At 38.5% G+C, this 17,640-nt stretch overlaps 1 protein-coding gene across 1 annotated transcript in view; it reads left to right on the forward strand.

Annotated features, from left to right (window-relative positions):
- The window catches only part of Slc35d4 (solute carrier family 35 member D4), a 116,958-nt gene that overhangs the window by 3,151 nt on the left and 96,167 nt on the right, over nt 1-17,640 (forward strand). The window contains exons 2-3 of the mRNA XM_026388070.2: nt 1,125-1,171; nt 6,079-6,156. Of these exons, the coding sequence (XP_026243855.2) occupies nt 1,125-1,171; nt 6,079-6,156 (125 nt within the window). The remainder of the gene's footprint in view (nt 1-1,124; nt 1,172-6,078; nt 6,157-17,640) is intronic.

A 17,640-nucleotide genomic window follows, 5' to 3' on the forward strand; every position in this document is an offset into this window, starting at 1 on the left:
TACATATTCTATTTCATTATTAGTTATTATTGTTTATGGGTTTGGTGGCCTGGGCTGGCTAACCTTGTGACATGTTCCTCTTCCTATGGGAGGTCCCAGCAGTATCCTTGGCTCTGGAAGTCACCTGTCACAGCTATTGAGCCTTCAGCCTGAAGGCAAAGTCCACTTCTGTTTTTTCAAAGCTTCCAAATTGTTCCTTCCCAGAACATCATTATAAGGAGTTGTTCTTCTTCCTAATGGCATTTTGATCTGAGTAACATGAGGAATCACTGAAAGGAGACCTTTTTAGGACTAATATTGCATTAGTCATAGATTTGTTTTAGCAAGGTGAGGCAAGGGCTTCAGCATTTTATTTTAGTTCTTTATTTTGCAGTGCTGGGGCTCAAACCCAGGCAAGTGCACCACCTCTGAGGTATACCAGCCCTGGGCTTCAGTATTTTAGATCTCCCCTAATTAAGCACACAATATTGAGTAAACATTTGGTATCATAATGAAGGTCAAGGGTGTTACAGGACATGACCAGGTGCTCACTTAAAGCTTTCCCTTTCTCCATTTTAGGAAAAAAAAATCAGATCAAAGTAATATCAGGTCAAAGTAATATCGAAGAATTGTAAAAGAAGACTACAACACAGACAGCCATAGTTGTGGCATTTAGGAGCTCAAAAAGGGGAACTTGGTGGGGACTGATCCCTGGGAAAAATATATATGCAAACTTGCCCAGTCCCAACTCACTCCATGTTTTCGATCATGTGAAGAATTAGTAGAATTTAATTGGTTTTAGGCTTTTAGAAAATTCTTAATATGTTCATAATAGAAAAAAGAGTAGAAAAAGATATCCAGATGGACAAAACAATTCTTCTATTCTTCCATCATGAATTACTATAAATCTAGTTAAAATACATAATAGAAAAACAAATAGACCTGAGTGGTTTTTAAAAAATCCATTCTCTTTAATGTAACTTGGAAGACCATTTGTTTGCCCAGTATAGAATTTTTTGGGGAAATAAATGTCTTTTTAAAACTTGAGTGTACTTATATTTCTTCAGTAGGAATTTCTTTGATTATTTGCTCTATCACTTCTCTATCATTTGAAATGTTGATTAATCTAGTATTTGTTTTTTCAGTATGTCCTGTCTGTCCTGAAATTTACTTACCCTACATTATTCCAAGGGTGAGTATCTTTTTTCTATTTATACACATTTGTAAGAAAAGTTCAATCAACATCATTAAATGTTCTTTGAAGTAGTTTTAATGACTACATAGGTTCATCATCAAGTAGACACATAGTAATTTACTTAGATAATTTATTGTGGGCATTTAAATTGTGTCCCATTTGGGGTGCCTAAAAATAACTTTGTCAGATTTTAAAAATTCAAATCTGCCAAATTTCCAACTATTTCTTGGGGATAGATTTCTATGTAAGAAATTTGTTTTCTGAAAGAACTCATGTTCTTTCATGTTATTTTCATGTTATAAATTCTTTTAGTATTCTTCTTGAATATTAATTATTTTCAAAACTGCTTTACTAGTTTATCTTGCAACCAGGCCTGTGTAAATTTTATAATTTCTTAATTATTAATAAAGTTGGACAGTTTTATTTTGTTTACTATCTACATTTTTTTCAGGGAATTGTCTACTTGTGTCTTTTTTTAAATACATTTTTTAGTTGTTGATAGACCTTTATTTTATTTATTTATACGCGGTGCTGAAAAACAAACCCAGGGCCTCACACATGCTCTACTGCTTAGCCACAGCCACAGCCCCATTTTTTTTTAATGGGTTTTACAATTTTTAAAAAATATCTATTTTTTAGTTGTAGTTGGACCCAATACTTTAATTTTATTTATTTATTTTTATGTGGTGCTGAGGATTGAACCCAGGGCCTCACACGTGCTAGGCAAGTGCACCACCACTAAGCCACAACCCCAGCCCCTATTTGTGTCTTCTACTCACTTATTTTCACCGAGGTTTGTTAATTTAATGCATTTATTGTATTTTAAGGATGCTATCACTTGTCCATCATGTTTATTGGAAATATTTTTTTTTGTAATTTGTTCTGTCCTTTAATTTACTTATAAATTATTTAGATTACTTAAAAGTTTTATGTGGGCAAATATATTATTTCTTTTGTGACTACTTCCATTGCTTTTATGTTTATTCTTCCTTATCACAACATCATATAGATATTCCTCTATATTTCTTTAAAGCTTTATTCAACTTTTAGTCATTGTCAGTTTTTTAAAAAAAATATTTTTATTTAGTTGTTGATGGACCTTTATTTTATTTTTTTATATGTGGTGCTGAGAATCGATCCTGGTGCCTTGCATATGCCAGGCAAGCGCTCTGCCACTGAGCTACAACCCCAGCCCCAGTTTTTTTTTTTTTAAATGTATGGTACAATGTGAGGAAATCATCCCTCCTCCAGCAGTAATTTATACTATTCTTATTTATTGTGTGATTCTTCTTTTTATCTTTGAGTTGTTAACATCATATAGAAAGTTGTTCTTCTAGGATCTCTTTTCAGGTATTTTTCAATTTTTTATGGAAAGGACTAGTGCTGAATTATTTAAATTATTATTTAAATTATTATTACCACTTAATCTCACAGTAGAGCAAGTCATCCTCATTCTGCCTTTTCAAAGATGTTCTTTGTATTATCACTAATATGTTGTTTCAGGTGAACTTTTGAATTCCTTTATCAAATTCTTCCCTAATATTTTAAGAGCAAAGTTTTAAAATACTTGTGATTATGCATGTTTCAATCAAGAAAGCTGAGATACTGTTCTCTCTGAGTGAATAGGAAGCATTTCCTGCCCCTGATTGTCCTTTCTTGTCTCTCCAGGGAGGGGGACTTAGGGAACTTAAGGACAATATTTTCACCTAGATTGCTTTCCCTCCTATGGTCTGTGTTTAGGTCAGACTGAGTGCACCTCCCTGACAGAATGTCAGCTCTGCAAAGCCTGGGGTTGTGTTTTACTCCTTGTCTTTGGAGTACCCCTAGTTCTGGGACATGTTTGATGCAGAGAAGGTGCATCATAGGGCAGCTTATTCTACAGATATTTCTTAGGGAATACTCTGTGCCAGGCACTGTCCTAAACACCTGAGGAATATTAGTGAAGAAAACAAAGATCCCTGCCTTTGTGGAACTTCTCATCTCTCCTTTCTGTTCCTTAAATTTATCTGCAGTGAATGGTACCTTCTGTCTGGTTGTCCAGCTCAGAAACCTGGGAGTTAATTTTCATTCCTTTGTTTCCTCTATCCTTAATATCTAGTTAATCACCAGGATCTCTTAAATATCTTTAGAATCTGTCTACCTTCTTCATCCATATTGTCCCTTCCTAGGCCTCTGTCATCTCTCAAATTGCTATAACATCTCCTACTAACTTGGTTCCTTGCCCCTAGCCTTGCTTCTTTCAAAAACATACTCTTCTCGTAAAAAGATGGAACTTTCCCAAATATAAATATGACATTGACCTTCCCATGTTTAAAATCCTTCCTTGGGAACCGAGTTTGAAGTCCCAACTCCTTGTGGCAGCTGACATGGCCCTTCAGGAGCAGCCCCTTCTCTCAAGCGTTTTCCCCTCCCCAATTGCTCAAATGCTAAGGTCCAGACCAGTTGAACTTCTCCCAGAAGCTTTGAAGGATCCATTATCTTTCTTCCCTTTGGGCTTTTGTCTCTTGTGGGTCTTCTGCTTTGAATGTGTGTCACGTTTTTGCTTAAACTTGCTGCTTCTTCTAGGAAGTCTTACCCCGTTCACCAGACTAGATTAGTTGTCCTTGCTGGGATGGCTTGTGATACCTGGTTCTCTTCCTGTTAGGGTTTCACCACAGTTTATTGTAATTATTGGTTAATTGCCTTCCTTCCTGCTAGCCTGACCTCAGAATGACATTCCAGAATTGACATTTTGAGTTGGGAAATTCTTTGCTGTGGGCTGCCCTGCACATTGTAGGTAGGATGTTTAGCAACATCACTGACTTCTACCTACTAAATGCTGGTAGCAAACCTATTCTCTCCCACCCCCCAGCTGTGACAACTAAAAATGTATCTCCAGACACTGCCAGATGTCCTCTGAAGGAAGAAATCACCTGGTTCAGACCACTGCTCTAGACCAAACTCCTTCAGGGCATGACACATGTTCTGCTTGGCTGGGCCAGTGAAACCTCACAAAGGAGTTGTGTAGACTGGTTGTTGTCTCTGAGCAGGGGTTCACCAGTACACAAGAAAAGGACAAGAGCATCGTGGGCAAATGGACAGTCCTGCAGACTCCTAGATATCCTGAGGCTGCAGGCCATTCAGTATGTCTGGAATGTGGCCACCCAGGGTCTTCAGACAGAGCTCATCCTGCAGGGAGTGGACACCAGTCCAGAGGGTTTTGTGTCACATATAAGTGATTTTGTCCTCCTGTAATTCCAGAGCGTGGAAGGATGAGGCAGGAAGATCGCAAGTTCAAAACCAGCCTCAGCAACTTAGCAAGGCTCTAAGCAACTTAGTGAGACCCTGTCTCTAAATAAAATATAGAAATATTTTTAAAGGGGGTGCTGGGTATGTGGCTCAGTGGTTAAGCATCCCTGGGTTCAATTGCTGGTACCAAGAAAACAATTTTTTTCCTCCAGCTAATTATCTCAACAAAATTAAGAGGAAATTAAACTATTTTTCCCACTTTAAGATGAGAGAACTGGGGCTGGGGTTGTGGGGTTGTGGTTGTGGTTAGGTGCCCCTCAGTTCAATACCCAGTACCAAAAAAATAGTGACTGTCATGTAGACCAACATAGCCACATCAATGTTTATAGCAGTTGAATTCATGATAGCTAAACTGTGGAATCAACCTAGATGCCCATCAATAGATGAATGGATAAAGAAACTGTGGTATATACATAATGGAATATTACTCAGCATTCGAAGAGAATAAAATTAAGGCATTTGCAGGTAAATGGATGGAGTTGGGGAATATTATGCTAAGCTTTAGTGGAATCATATCTTGAGGTGAGGTGTCTCAGGGCATTTATAACTAAAAACAGTTTAAAAATGTACAGATGAGGGGCTGAGGTTGTGGTTCAACGGTGGAGTGCTTGCCTTGCACTTGTGAAGCACTGGGTTTGATCCTCAGCACCACATAAAAATAAACAAATGAAGTATTGTGTCCATCTGCAACTAAATTAAAAAAAATGTACAGTTGAACTACCTAAAATAAAAAAGTGACTTGAGTGAGACAGAACAGTTTTGCCTATAGAATTTCTCTCACTTACCATTTTGATGTTCTTTCTACAGTAAGAGAGAGAAGGGTGTTTTTAACCTGTGCTGTCCTATACCTCTGCTGCTGAGGGCAGTGTGTTCCATGTGAGCTTCGTGACCTCAAGCATGCCATGGCAGCAAAACTGGGCTGAGTCAACCATTTTTAAAATGACCCAAGAGTCACAATTAAATTTCAGTTTAGAATAAATGCTTTGGCTGCAAGCTAAAGAATGCATGGTACAGAAGGCTCTGGAGGACAGCCTGAGGGCAAGGGGACCCATTAGGGGACTAGTGCTATGGGCCACCTGTGAGATGGTGAGATCTGAATTGAAACAGAGGTGGGGAGCTATCTGTGAGGCATCTCATACCAACCCTGTCATGGGGACAAATAAAATCAATAGGATTTTGCCAAGTAGATGAGGGAGGTAAGGGCTGGGATGACATCCAGGTTGGCTGTGTAGGGACAGTAAGAGGATGATTGGGGTGGGGAGGGAAAGTCCAAGGAAATGTTTTAGGCATGGTATAACTAGGAGTTTGTGGGATTTTTAGGGTGGCAGTATATGGGTAAGAACTGGGATTTGGGAGTCATCTGTACTGAGGCAGTGGAAAAATTTAGAATAAGAAGAGAAAAAGCATGCATGCAATACTTATGTACAATTGCACCCAAGGGCATAGCAGAGATGGAGAGCTAAAGGTCTGAGAGATGGGAGAGTGGCTGGGAGAGTGGGAGAAGAGTTATAAGAGGAGTTGAATGTGTCTCTCTTTGTCTGTCAACAGATCTGCCAGGGTTGGCTTATTCGAGGCCAGAGCCTGTATTAATTCACTTCTGCCCTTATCCTTTGCAGGTGGCAGACATTCATTGGTGGACTTCTGCTCCATGTGTCATGGAAACTGGGCTGGGTGGAGATCAACAGCAGTTTAAGGTATAATGTCCTCTCTGTACTTGATTCATGATTCATACACTGCTTACTTTAAGTATGATTTAATTTCTGATAATGTCATACCAGGAAACACAAATGTGTGTTTGAGTTGTTTGGTCTCTTAGTTCCCTTCTAATCTAACTCAGTGATTTTATAATCAGATAAAACTCAAATAGTGTTTTCCTGGTTACTAATGCCACCAGTATTGAAATTAATAGAGAATTGCAAGTTCTAATGCCATTTTAATTTGGTTTTGTTTTAGATTATAGACTCACTACAAATAACTTATTATATCAGCACTTTTTTTAGTAATAAAAAAATTTTAGTTGTAGATAGACACAATACCTTTATTTTGATTATTTAGTGCTATGGGCCACCTGTGAGATGGTGAGATCTGAATTGAAACAGAGGCTGGGAGCTAGCTGTGAGGCATCTCATATGAATGCTGTCATGGGGACAAATAAAATCAATAGGATTTTGCCAAGTAGATGAGGGAGGTTTTTTTTTTTTTTTTTTTTTAATGTAGTGCTGGAGGTCGAACCCAAGGCCTCATGTGTACTAGGCAAGTGCTCTACCAGCCCATGATAAATTTTTGCTGTGCAATTATTTCCTACTTTGCAGAAAAGTTAGTATAGTCCAAATAACTACCATATCCATTAGTCATATTCCCTAATTGAATTATTTTGCTGTGCTTTAATATTTTCTTGTGATGCATATATATGCACACACATATGTATGTACAAATATATTTATACAAATATATATACACATATATATATTTCTGAACTATTTGAGAATAAGTTACTGATTTGAAAGAAAGATGTGTCTCTTTTTTTTACTTCAAATTCTTTAGTGTGTATGTTTTAAGCGTAAGGACAGCCATTTATATGACTAGAGTATAATTGTCAAAATCAGGATATTAACATTTGTGCAACACTCTTATCTACATACCATATTTTGTCAGTCTCAGTAATATATTTTATAGTTTTTCTTGCCAAAACTCTGGTCCAGGGTCCATTCCAGACTAGACATTACATTAGTTGTTATGATTCTATTAAAACAGACTTTAAAATACATTTAAAAGAAATCTCCAAGGCCATGACATTTTTCAGATATAAATATAATTTAAGGTATCTGGTCCTGCCTTGCCTAAATAAGTCCTCCTGATTCTTTGGGAATATCCTGCCTAACCTGAAATGATGTACAAAATGAAAAAAAAAATCAAGTCAAGGTGTGTATGTGTATTATTTATATATATATTATATATTATTTATATATTATTTATATATATATATGTTATATATATTATATATATATAATCTCCATCCCAACTGATTGATCAGGCCAAGTCATTCATTTTTGTAGTCTAAATTATTCTGCTTAACTTCTCCATTAACCAGATGAACTGCATACTTGCTAAGCTACCCTTTTGTTCGTCACTTTGAAGGTTTGAGAATATGTCAAGTGTAATAGTAATTATTTTGACTTCTCCTGAAGTCAGAGTAATTTGTTATTTTTATTCTCTAGTTTTATAGTCTCCTGAGAATATAAAGCTAGAGAACAAAAAACTTAATTAAGAGGTTTAATGGAGGGATTGGGGATATAGCTCAGTTGGTAGAATGCTTGCCTCACATGCACAAAGTCCTGGTTCAACCCCCAGCACCATACACACAAAAAAAGAGGTTTAATGGAGAAGCAGCCCTGGGAAGATAGGTGTACATTAACTTACCTGACCCTATTAAATCATAGTCCATATTTTGAAAATATATTATATATAAGATATAAATATATGTAAGTCATAATTTTGCATTTTCATAGTATGGCATCCTTAGCTTGTTGAAATAAAGATACTTTTGGGGTTTTGTATATTATATTATGCACAAAACTTACTTAATAACTCCATGGTTATGGTGGATAGTTCAGTGAGAACTGGCCTTCACTTAAACAAATAGGAATCCTGAATTTGTAAGGCCTGTGATAGTTGCAAAATTTAGTTAAATAATGAAGCATACTGGTTCCAAAGAGTTTAATTTTTTTCCTCCACAGGAGTAGAAGGTTGTACTACAATTAGGGAATTGGAGATCAAAATTTTAGACTGTGGGGGATGGTCACTGGTTTTAGTCCACATGAGTCTTCTAATTTCTGATTTGAGTGACTTACTTTTACTTTTAATAATAATATTTTTAAAATTACTCACATTTACTGAAAAGTAATGATATTTTTCATATTTAAATTTTTTTCACTTACTGTGTTAAACATACATAACATTCATTTATCATTTTTTTTTGTACCAGGGATTGAATAGCAATAAAAGAGAATAAAATCATGGCATTTGCAGGTAAATGAATGGAGTTAGAGAAGATAAGTGAAGTTAGCCCATCCCCCCAAAACAAATGCCAAATGTTTTCTCTGATATAAGGAGGCTGATTCATAGTGTACCCCATGGGAGGAATAGATGAATTCTAGATAAGGAAGAGGGGAGGGAGGGATAGGGAGGAGGCAGGGGGTTAGCAAGGATGGTGGAATGTGATGGACATCATTATCCAAAGTACATGTATGAAGTCATGAATTGGGTGTCAACCTACTTTATATAAAAATAGAGATATGAAAAATTGTGGTAAATATGTGTAATAAGAATTATAATGCAAAAAAAAAAACAAAGTACATGTATAAAGACATGAATTGGCGTGAACATACTTTATATACAAAGATATGAAAAATTGTGCTCTATCTGTGTAATAAGAATTGTAGTGCATTCCACTGTTGTGTATTTAAAAAAATAAAATCAATTAAAAAAAAAAGAAAGGAATGTTATCAGATGGCCAGCAGAAAGAGATAGCAATAGGTTCCCTCATGGTGTCCAGCTGGGTTCATGTTTGCAGTGGCCGATGTTTCCTCCTGGGCTGGCTTTTCTGATTAGGTCATTGAGGAACTGGAGCCCAACTGGGTAGCTGTGTACTTATGCAGATATAGCAGAGGGTTGGCTCTACTAAAAAAGGAAACCACAAAACAGAGTCCCAGAGGTCATTGTGGAGCAGGGATTATAGTGATGGGGCTGGAGGGTAGGTCCCAAATTGGTATGAATAGCATATGCTACAGACAATGCAGTTAGACTGCCCTTATAAACTGGAGAACAGAGAGACCCAGATTCCCTCTTGAATGAGCCTCAAAACCTGACAAGACATTTTTTTTTTGTAAGTATAGGGATTGTATTTTATGACATACATGAAGCTCAATACCTGGCATCAAATAAATAGGGATGTGAAGATGAAATAAGAAATGATTTGCAAGGACCTGACACTTATCACAGTGCTTAGCAAGCATCAAGTACTGTAAAATGGTTTTCATCAGTGTGTCTATATCAGTTGTCACTTCATATCAATCGCCCAAAGGCTCAGTGATTTTATTAGTCTTTATTATTTTTACAATGATTTTATCCCTGTAAACATTTTTATATTTAATTATTATTATTATTTGTCTTTCCCCTTTTTTTATTGGTACATTATAGTTATATACAGGGATGGGATTTGTTGTTACATATTTGTACATTCACATGATATAACAATATAAATGTTTGAGCTCAGGCTTAAAACAATAATAGTTAAATATGGCCCATGAGTCTACAGTTCAGCTGTGGGCTGGGAGTTCTGGTTCAGGATGGCTTTGGTTTCAATGGTTTGTGTCTGCCCTATCACATTTCTTATGTTGCCAAGAGGCCATGTCTGCTGTGTCCAGCCGTCTTCGCTGCACCAGGTACTGGTTCTTAGAGGGATCTTATGGAGTTATTGTCTTCCCAGGATGTCTGCCTGGGGACCAGTTATATCCATCAGGTCTTGGATGATGCTCTTGAACCTTTTATCTTAGAACAGATAGCATTGCTTTACAACCACACACTTGCCATTATATGGAAGCTACTGCTATTGCTAAGCCATGGCAAAACACTGAAGTGATTTTTCCAGCCAATCATGAAGTCCTTTGCTGTAGGCTTCCTTTATTTCCAAAATGCAGTCCTAAAAGAACCTTGTGACCTGTGTCTTCTGACTGGACATCTGGTAGCACCTTGAGATCATGACGTTTTTGGATTCTTAAGCCATTGCTGAGGATGGCTCCAGGTGCGATTTCACTGCAGACCTCAGGCACCATCTCAGAGTTAATGTAAGTTGTCTACATGTTTAAATAAAACACTTGAAATAATTTTTAACATACTTGCCATTTTTTTGTCCATCTCAAGTAAGAGCGAATTTTGGATTCTCTTGTGTAATTTCTTTCCTTTTAAGTCCTGGGGACTGAATCCAGGGCTTTGTATGCGCAAGACAAATGCTCTATGCTGAACTGCATTGCTGGCCATTTTATTTTTATTTATAGTTTTATTTTAGAGTTTCACTAAATTGCCCAATCTAGACTCAGACTTTAGATCCTGCTGCCTCAGCATCTCAAGAAGCTGGGACTTCACTATGGCTGGCTCAGTTTTCTTTTAATTGGAAAAGTTCTAAGTTGAAAGTTATATGCTACATTACCTTTTTTAAAAAAATTTTTTAGTTTAGTTGAACACAATACCTTTATTTTATTTATTTATTTTTATGTGGTGCTAAGGATCAAACTCAGGGCCTTGCACATGCTAGGCAAGCACTCTACCGCTGAGCCACAACCCCAGCCCCATACATTACCTTTTGATCAGAGATTTCTAAGATGAAATAGAATTCACTACCCATTTATTTTCTATGCAGAATCCTTGCTGGAGAGTCACAACAAATATCCCAGCTACTCCAGAGGCTGAGGTAGGAGAGTTGCAAGTTTGAGGCTTGCTTGGGCAATTTAGGCAGTCCCTGTCTCAAAATAAAAACAAAAGATCTTGGGGTGTAGCTCAGTGGTAGAGTACTTGCCTAGCATGTGTGAGGCTCTGGGTTCAATACCTAGTATTATAAAATAACAGATATCTTTAATAAAACTTCCAAATTAGCTCAGCACAACTTGTAAAGAAATAAGTAGTTAACCAATCAATTATGGTCCCGATGGTATTTTTCATTATTGATCATTTTTAAGTGAGGTAGCCCACCTTTGTCAGAGCTGATAGTGGTTGGACCTCTCCAAGTATTTCTTGCTATGCTGGTATTTCTTTTTAAATATCTCTTATAGTTCTAAAAAGTTATCTTTGCTCACAAGAGGAAAGGTAGCACTCAAATTCATGTGTACTTTTCTCTGTTGTTTTCTCTCCAAAAAGAATTAAGTGTGTGTGTGTGTGTGTGTGTGTGTGTTATTTATATGTGTGTATATATATGTATAATATTTTGGGAGGATAATGAAACAAACTTTCACAAGTTCCTCAGAAAACTTACTGAGAGCCCCAGAGAGGACATACTGCTGAATGAAATCACGTTGGTGTTGGCGTGGTGATTGTGGGAAGAGTTCATGAGCCCAAGGTGGGTGGAAGGATGGGGTTTTTGACTCTGGTGTACATCAGGGTCTGCAGGTTGAGCCTACAGAGCACAGTATTTTGAACTCCTGTTTTATCATAGATCATCCCCCATGTAGCTGTTGCTCTGTTCATGAAGCCCCTCTTTGGTCTCTTCTTGAGGTCAAGGCAGCAGTATTCAACGTGAAACCCCCAGACCTGAGCTCATAGGCATTGCAACATGCACGTAGCTTATATTTTCATTCATTGATTGACTGTCTACTGACAAGTCTCTCTCCTGTTTCTTTAGAAAAGAGATTTTGATTGCTTATTATTAAGGGTTCTGGGAGACCTATTTTTTATTTTGAATTTTTTGTCAACTGCATTTCTTAGCAGTTGCATTTCTTGCTGCACTTGCAGTTCCTGTCCTGAGGCTCACTCAACTCCCCAGCTGACTCTGCCCTTCCAACAGGCATGAGGAACATGAGGCAGCTGGGGAGGGGCAACCTCTCTCGTCAGTGGGGCCTGCAGGGTGGCAGATCTGGCCACTGCACCAGGGTCAAAGCCTAAACTTGAAGGGGGTTAGTGAAGCCTGGCAGTGTGGGACCTGAGAACTGGCTTCTTGAGGCTCTTGTTGACCTTCTGGGATTGTCGGGACTATGCTGTAGGTGACAAACTTTCCATTTCTGCATGAGCTGGGGTTACATTTTGAGACTCTTGGGCCAGTGAATAAAACTAAAGTGGGAAGAAATGATGATTCCTCAGATGTAGAGAGGTAAGAAGAGCCAGTTATGAAAGTGCCCTGAAAAAATGGATTTTTCTAGAAACTCAATGGTAACAAAGTGGCCCTTTGTGTCTAATCAGGGCCACTGCCTCATGTGTGAAACCTTGGGTACTGCAGGTAATAAGTTTCAGAGGTTGGGACTCTCATTGCTGTATTCCAAGTCAATTTGGCCAACAAGCTAGAGAGTAGATATTGAAGGCTTTGTAGGGAATGCTATCCCTGTTGCAACTACTCTGCTCTGCACAGAAAATCCCCGAATGTGTGGGTGTGGCTATTTTCAGAAGAGGGTGCATGCCTGTAATCTCAGCTACTTGGGAGGCTGAGGCAGGAGGATCACAAGTTAGAGGCCCTCATCCACAACTTAGAGTGAGACTGTGTCTCAAAATAAAAAAAAAATTAAAAAATTAGGCTGGGGTATAGCAAAAGAAATAAAGGAGGAAAGGAAGAAAGAAAGAGGCAGTGGGCAGGATTTGTCCGTAGCCCATAGTTGTTGCTGACTCCTCCAACTTCTATTCTGAGGACAGTATCATCACAGGACTCTTTTTGAGGTCAAGTAAAATCAGGACTGGACTTTTGTCAAGGGCATGTTTGTGATTCTCTCTTGAGACAGAGGGAAGAGTGAAGAGTAAAAGAGAAGGAACTAAGGAAAACAGGAAGAGAAAAAAGGGGTGCAAGACCCTAAGGAACCTAGTCACCAGTAATGGATCAAAATAATGAAATCTAGGGTTCTTCTGTAATTAGGAAGTGAATGTATGCAGAAGTCCTCTTCAACTGTAAATCAATTATTGACTTTAGAGTTACAAGGTTAGTTATTATTTTAGTCAATGTCAATAGTCAGTGTATGAACTCTGGCACGTTGCTCTTATTTTCATATTTGAAAACTGTTTTTATGTCCACTAGGTGTCAGTAGAACACAAAATTTTCAAGAATTCAGTAGGAGGAGCCCTTCCGGCACCCAGGCATAGAACACTGCAGGGTGTTTTCAGCTAGCAGATGTTCTCTCAATAATGCACGCTCTATTTGAAAAACAAGTGATTTAATTTAATTAGTCTTCCTCTCAATAACAACAGTTCTATAATTTGTGCCAACAGACTTTTGTTAACTTCATGTAAAATGCTTTATTCATCAGGGTTCTTAAGGAGGGTAGTGTGCATGCAAATGAAAAATAAGCCCCTGATTCAAACAAGATGCATATTTGTGCCTGCAAATCAGTTAAGGAAAATTTCACATCACCACAATTTCCAAATCAGACCCCTTGGCAAACGTCCTTCAACATGGTAGGATCTGCAAGCCATCCAGCTAGGAGCTGCTGGGAAGCCTCCCTCCCTACACACACACACACACACACACACACAAATGCACACACACATGTTCACTGGCTCAGCAGTTCCCAGAGGCCCCCACACCACAGGGACCTGAAATTCTGCCTGAGCCACCTCAGGATCTAATTCCATCTTCCCTCCTTTGTGGGCAAACTGGGCAATGAAAGAAAGAACCAGCCCGGGAGGCCCAGATGGCTCCCACTGATGAATTCGAGGTGGAGAAAGGGGCCCTAATATCTTCCTCATGTTCAGGCCTTTGCCTCTTAGGATCAGATAGTTGGAGCTGTCAAGGAGGGCAAGTCAGTGGGACCTTCCTGCAAGAAGATTCTGTAATCACTTCTAAACTTCAATGCATGTATCTTGAAACAGTGATCGTACTTTTGGGGGATTTATCCTGAATATCAGGAAAACATCATGAATCGAGAAGAGAATATATTCAAAGATAATGGTACAGCATTAGAATAGTAAGAAGATAGGATCAAATTAAATGTCCAGCAGTAGGTGGGTATTCAGTTATTAATAAATTGAGGGTGACTTTTTTGACATGGGAAGATTTTAAGTTAAGCAGGTTATAAAACACTATGGACAATAGGCTTCCTTTTTTTTTTTTTTTTTTTTTTTGGTACCAGGGATTGAACTCAGGGGCACTCAACCACTGAGCCACAACCCCAGCCCTATTTTGTATTTTATTTAGAGACAGGTTCTCACTGAGTTGCTTAGCACCTACTTTTGCTGAGGCTGGCTTTGAACCCACAGTCCTCCTGCCTCAGCCTCCCAGGCCACTGGGATTACAGGCATGTGCCACTGCTCCAGGCTTAGGCTTCCATTTTTTGTTGAAGTGTTTATAGATGTGCACTATTTGGAAGGACACTGTGTCAGTTTTTTATTGCTGTGACTAAAATTTCTGATATAAACAACTTACAGGAGGAAAGATTTGTTTTGGCTCACATTTTCAGTCCGTGGTACCCTGGCTGCATTGCTCTGGGTCTGAGATAAGGCAGAACATCAAGCAGAAGGGCGTGGCAGAGAAAAGCTACCCAGCTCATGCAGACAGAAAGTATGTATGGGGGCTGGGCAGGGACAAGGTATAGTATCCAGGGGTTTTCCCCAGTGACCTTTTCCCACCCATCATACCCTACCTGCCTCCAGTTTCCACCACCTCCAGTAAGTCTGTTCAGCTATCAGTGGATTAATCCACTGATGAGGTCAGAGCCCTCATGATTTGATCACTGCTCCTGTGCCCCACTTCTGGACATTGCTATATGGTAGACTAAACCTTCAACACATGACTTTGGGGAGACATCCAAGATCCAAACCATAAGAGACACAGCAAGGTATTAACAGTGGTTATCCGTGGGTAAGAGATTATAATTGCAATATTTTTCTTTTTTTTTTTTTTTTTTTTTTTTTAAAGAGAGAATTTTTAATATTTATTTTTTAGTTCTCGGCGGACACAACATCTTTGTTGGTATGTGGTGCTGGGGATCGAACCCGGGCCGCACGCATGCCAGGCGAGCGCGCTACCGCTGAGCCACATCTCCAGCCCAATATTTTTCTTGATTATCTGTTTTTTTCAACTTTTCTACTATGGATAGTTACTACTTTTTTTTTTTTTTTTTTTTTTTGTACCAGGGATTGAACCCAGGGGTGCTTAACCACTGAGCCATGTCCCAAGTTCTTTATGTTTTAATTAGAGACAGGGTCTTGCTGAGTTGCTTAGGGCCTGGCTAAGTTGCTAAGGCTGTCCTTGATCACTATCCTCCTGCTTCAGCCTTCTGAACCACCAGGATTACAGATGTGCACCATCACACCCAGCAGGTACTAATTTTTAATAGGCAAAAGAGAGATTCAGTTATTATAGAAAACAAAATAACTCTCCACTCCATGATTCTAAGTTCATATCTATTGAGGAAAAAAAGTATGCTTGTTTTTTTAATGCAGTTCATCTTTTTGTTGTCATGGTTATAGGTTACAACATGATTGTTAATAAGTGTTTATTGAATTTGAAATTATAGAATTCCGCATTAGGGCCATTTCAAAGAGACAGATGAAGGAGATAGAGATTTTTTGCAGTTATCTCTGCCCTTTAAAACTGAATAGCTATGTGGGCACCACCGTGCATGCCTTGTAATCCCAGTGGTTCGGGAGGTTGAGGTAGAAAGATCACAAGTTCAAGGGCAGCCTGAGCAACTTAATGAGGCCCTAAGCAACTTGGCGAGAACTTGTCTCTAAATAAAATAAAAACAAGGGGGAGAATGGGAGAAATTGAGGAACATTGATTGGGCAAAGGGGAGGGAGGGGTGGGAGGGTGCATGGGGGCAGGAAAGATGGTGGAATAAGGTGGACATCATTACCCTAGGTACATGTGTGACTGAACATATGGTGTGACACTACATCATGTACAACCAGAGAAATGTAAAGTTGTGCTGCAGTTGTGTACAATGAATCAAAATGCATTCTGCTGTCATATAAACCTAAATAAAATAAAAAATTAATTAATTTTTTAAAAGGGCTGAGGATGTGTCACAGTGGGTAAGTGCCCCTAGGTGTAATCCTCAGTACCCCCCTCCAAAAAAAAAAAAACAAAACCTGAATAGCTGACAGCATTAGCACTTCTGATCAGAGCAGAGTCTCTGAAGGTCTTGCAAACATCAGAGGAAGAATGGAAGTGATGACCAAGACTGGATTTTGTTGCTATTGTCTTCCCCTTGTAGTAATCTAGAGAGAGAAAGGAATTTTTATTACAAAAGGAATACATGGTGATTCCTCAGCAAATAGGCATTATGGATGCTTGCTGTATTCCAGACATTGTTCAAGGTGCTGGGGACATACAGTGCACAAACAGAATCCTTGATTCACAGAGCTGACATTCCAGCTGAAGGAGGCAGACACCACACAGATGAAAATGTAACTGTACAATGTCTCTTTGCCATTCAGGACAGAGAAGAGTAAGGCTGGGCAAGGAAATGGGTGGTATGTGGGTGGCGGAAGGTTGTTATTTTACAGAAAGTGGGTGAGAAGACTGACTGATAAGGTGACATTTGAATAGAGATCTGAATTCATGCAAGTGGGCCATGCACTTGGTATCTGTGGTGAGAGGGTTCCCGAAGACACACCGGTAAGCCCTGAAGTATTTGGCATCTTTTATGATGAGCAATGAGGCCAAAATGCATTTTTAATTCCATTTGTAAATGAAAACGTTATCTTGTGAGCCTTTCCCCATTTCTAAGATTGTTTTCCAAGAAGAAAGTCATAAAAGTGAAATTTTTCCATCAGAATATAGGTATTTTTAAGGCTTTTGATAAGTAGTACATATGTATCTTTCAGAGAGATACTAGTTTATATCTCACAGATGTACACAAGGGGTCAGTTTCATGACCCATTATATTAGGCAGTAAATTTTTTAAAAAATGCTAGTTTCTTGGGAAAAACTTGCTATATCTTTAGTTAAAGCTAATCAAATGCTCTTTGATTATTAGGGGACTTGAATGATCTTTTTTATATATATTAGTCATTTGTAGTGTGTGTGTGTGTGTGTGTGAATGTGTGTGTGTGTGTGTGTGTGTGTGTGTGAGAGAGAGAGAGAGAGAGAGAGAGAGAGAGAGAGAGAGAGAGAGAGAGAGAGAGAGCGAGCCCACACAAAAAATTACTGCTTTGTCTACTGTTTTTCTTTGGGGAGTTGACTTTTGCATCAATTTGTAAACAGTCATTATACATGAAAATACTAACCTTCAGTCTGTTTTCTATGTTATCAGTATTTTTTTCCTGATTTGTTAATTAGCTGTCAATCTACATTATGGTATTTTTGGCCCTTACATTTTATGTGGGTGGATATATCAGTCTTTAATGACTTCTGTCCTTGGAATAATGTGTTTAAAAAAAAAAGCCAGAAGGGGAGCATTTATGGAGTGTTGCTGTGACTGTGCTATGCACTGTCCCCAACACCATGCATTCATTTTCTTGTCTAGTTTTCTCATTAGCCCCTTCTA

Source organism: Urocitellus parryii, chromosome 13 (genome assembly GCF_045843805.1).
Source record: "Urocitellus parryii isolate mUroPar1 chromosome 13, mUroPar1.hap1, whole genome shotgun sequence".
Classification (NCBI taxonomy): Eukaryota; Metazoa; Chordata; class Mammalia; order Rodentia; family Sciuridae; genus Urocitellus; species Urocitellus parryii.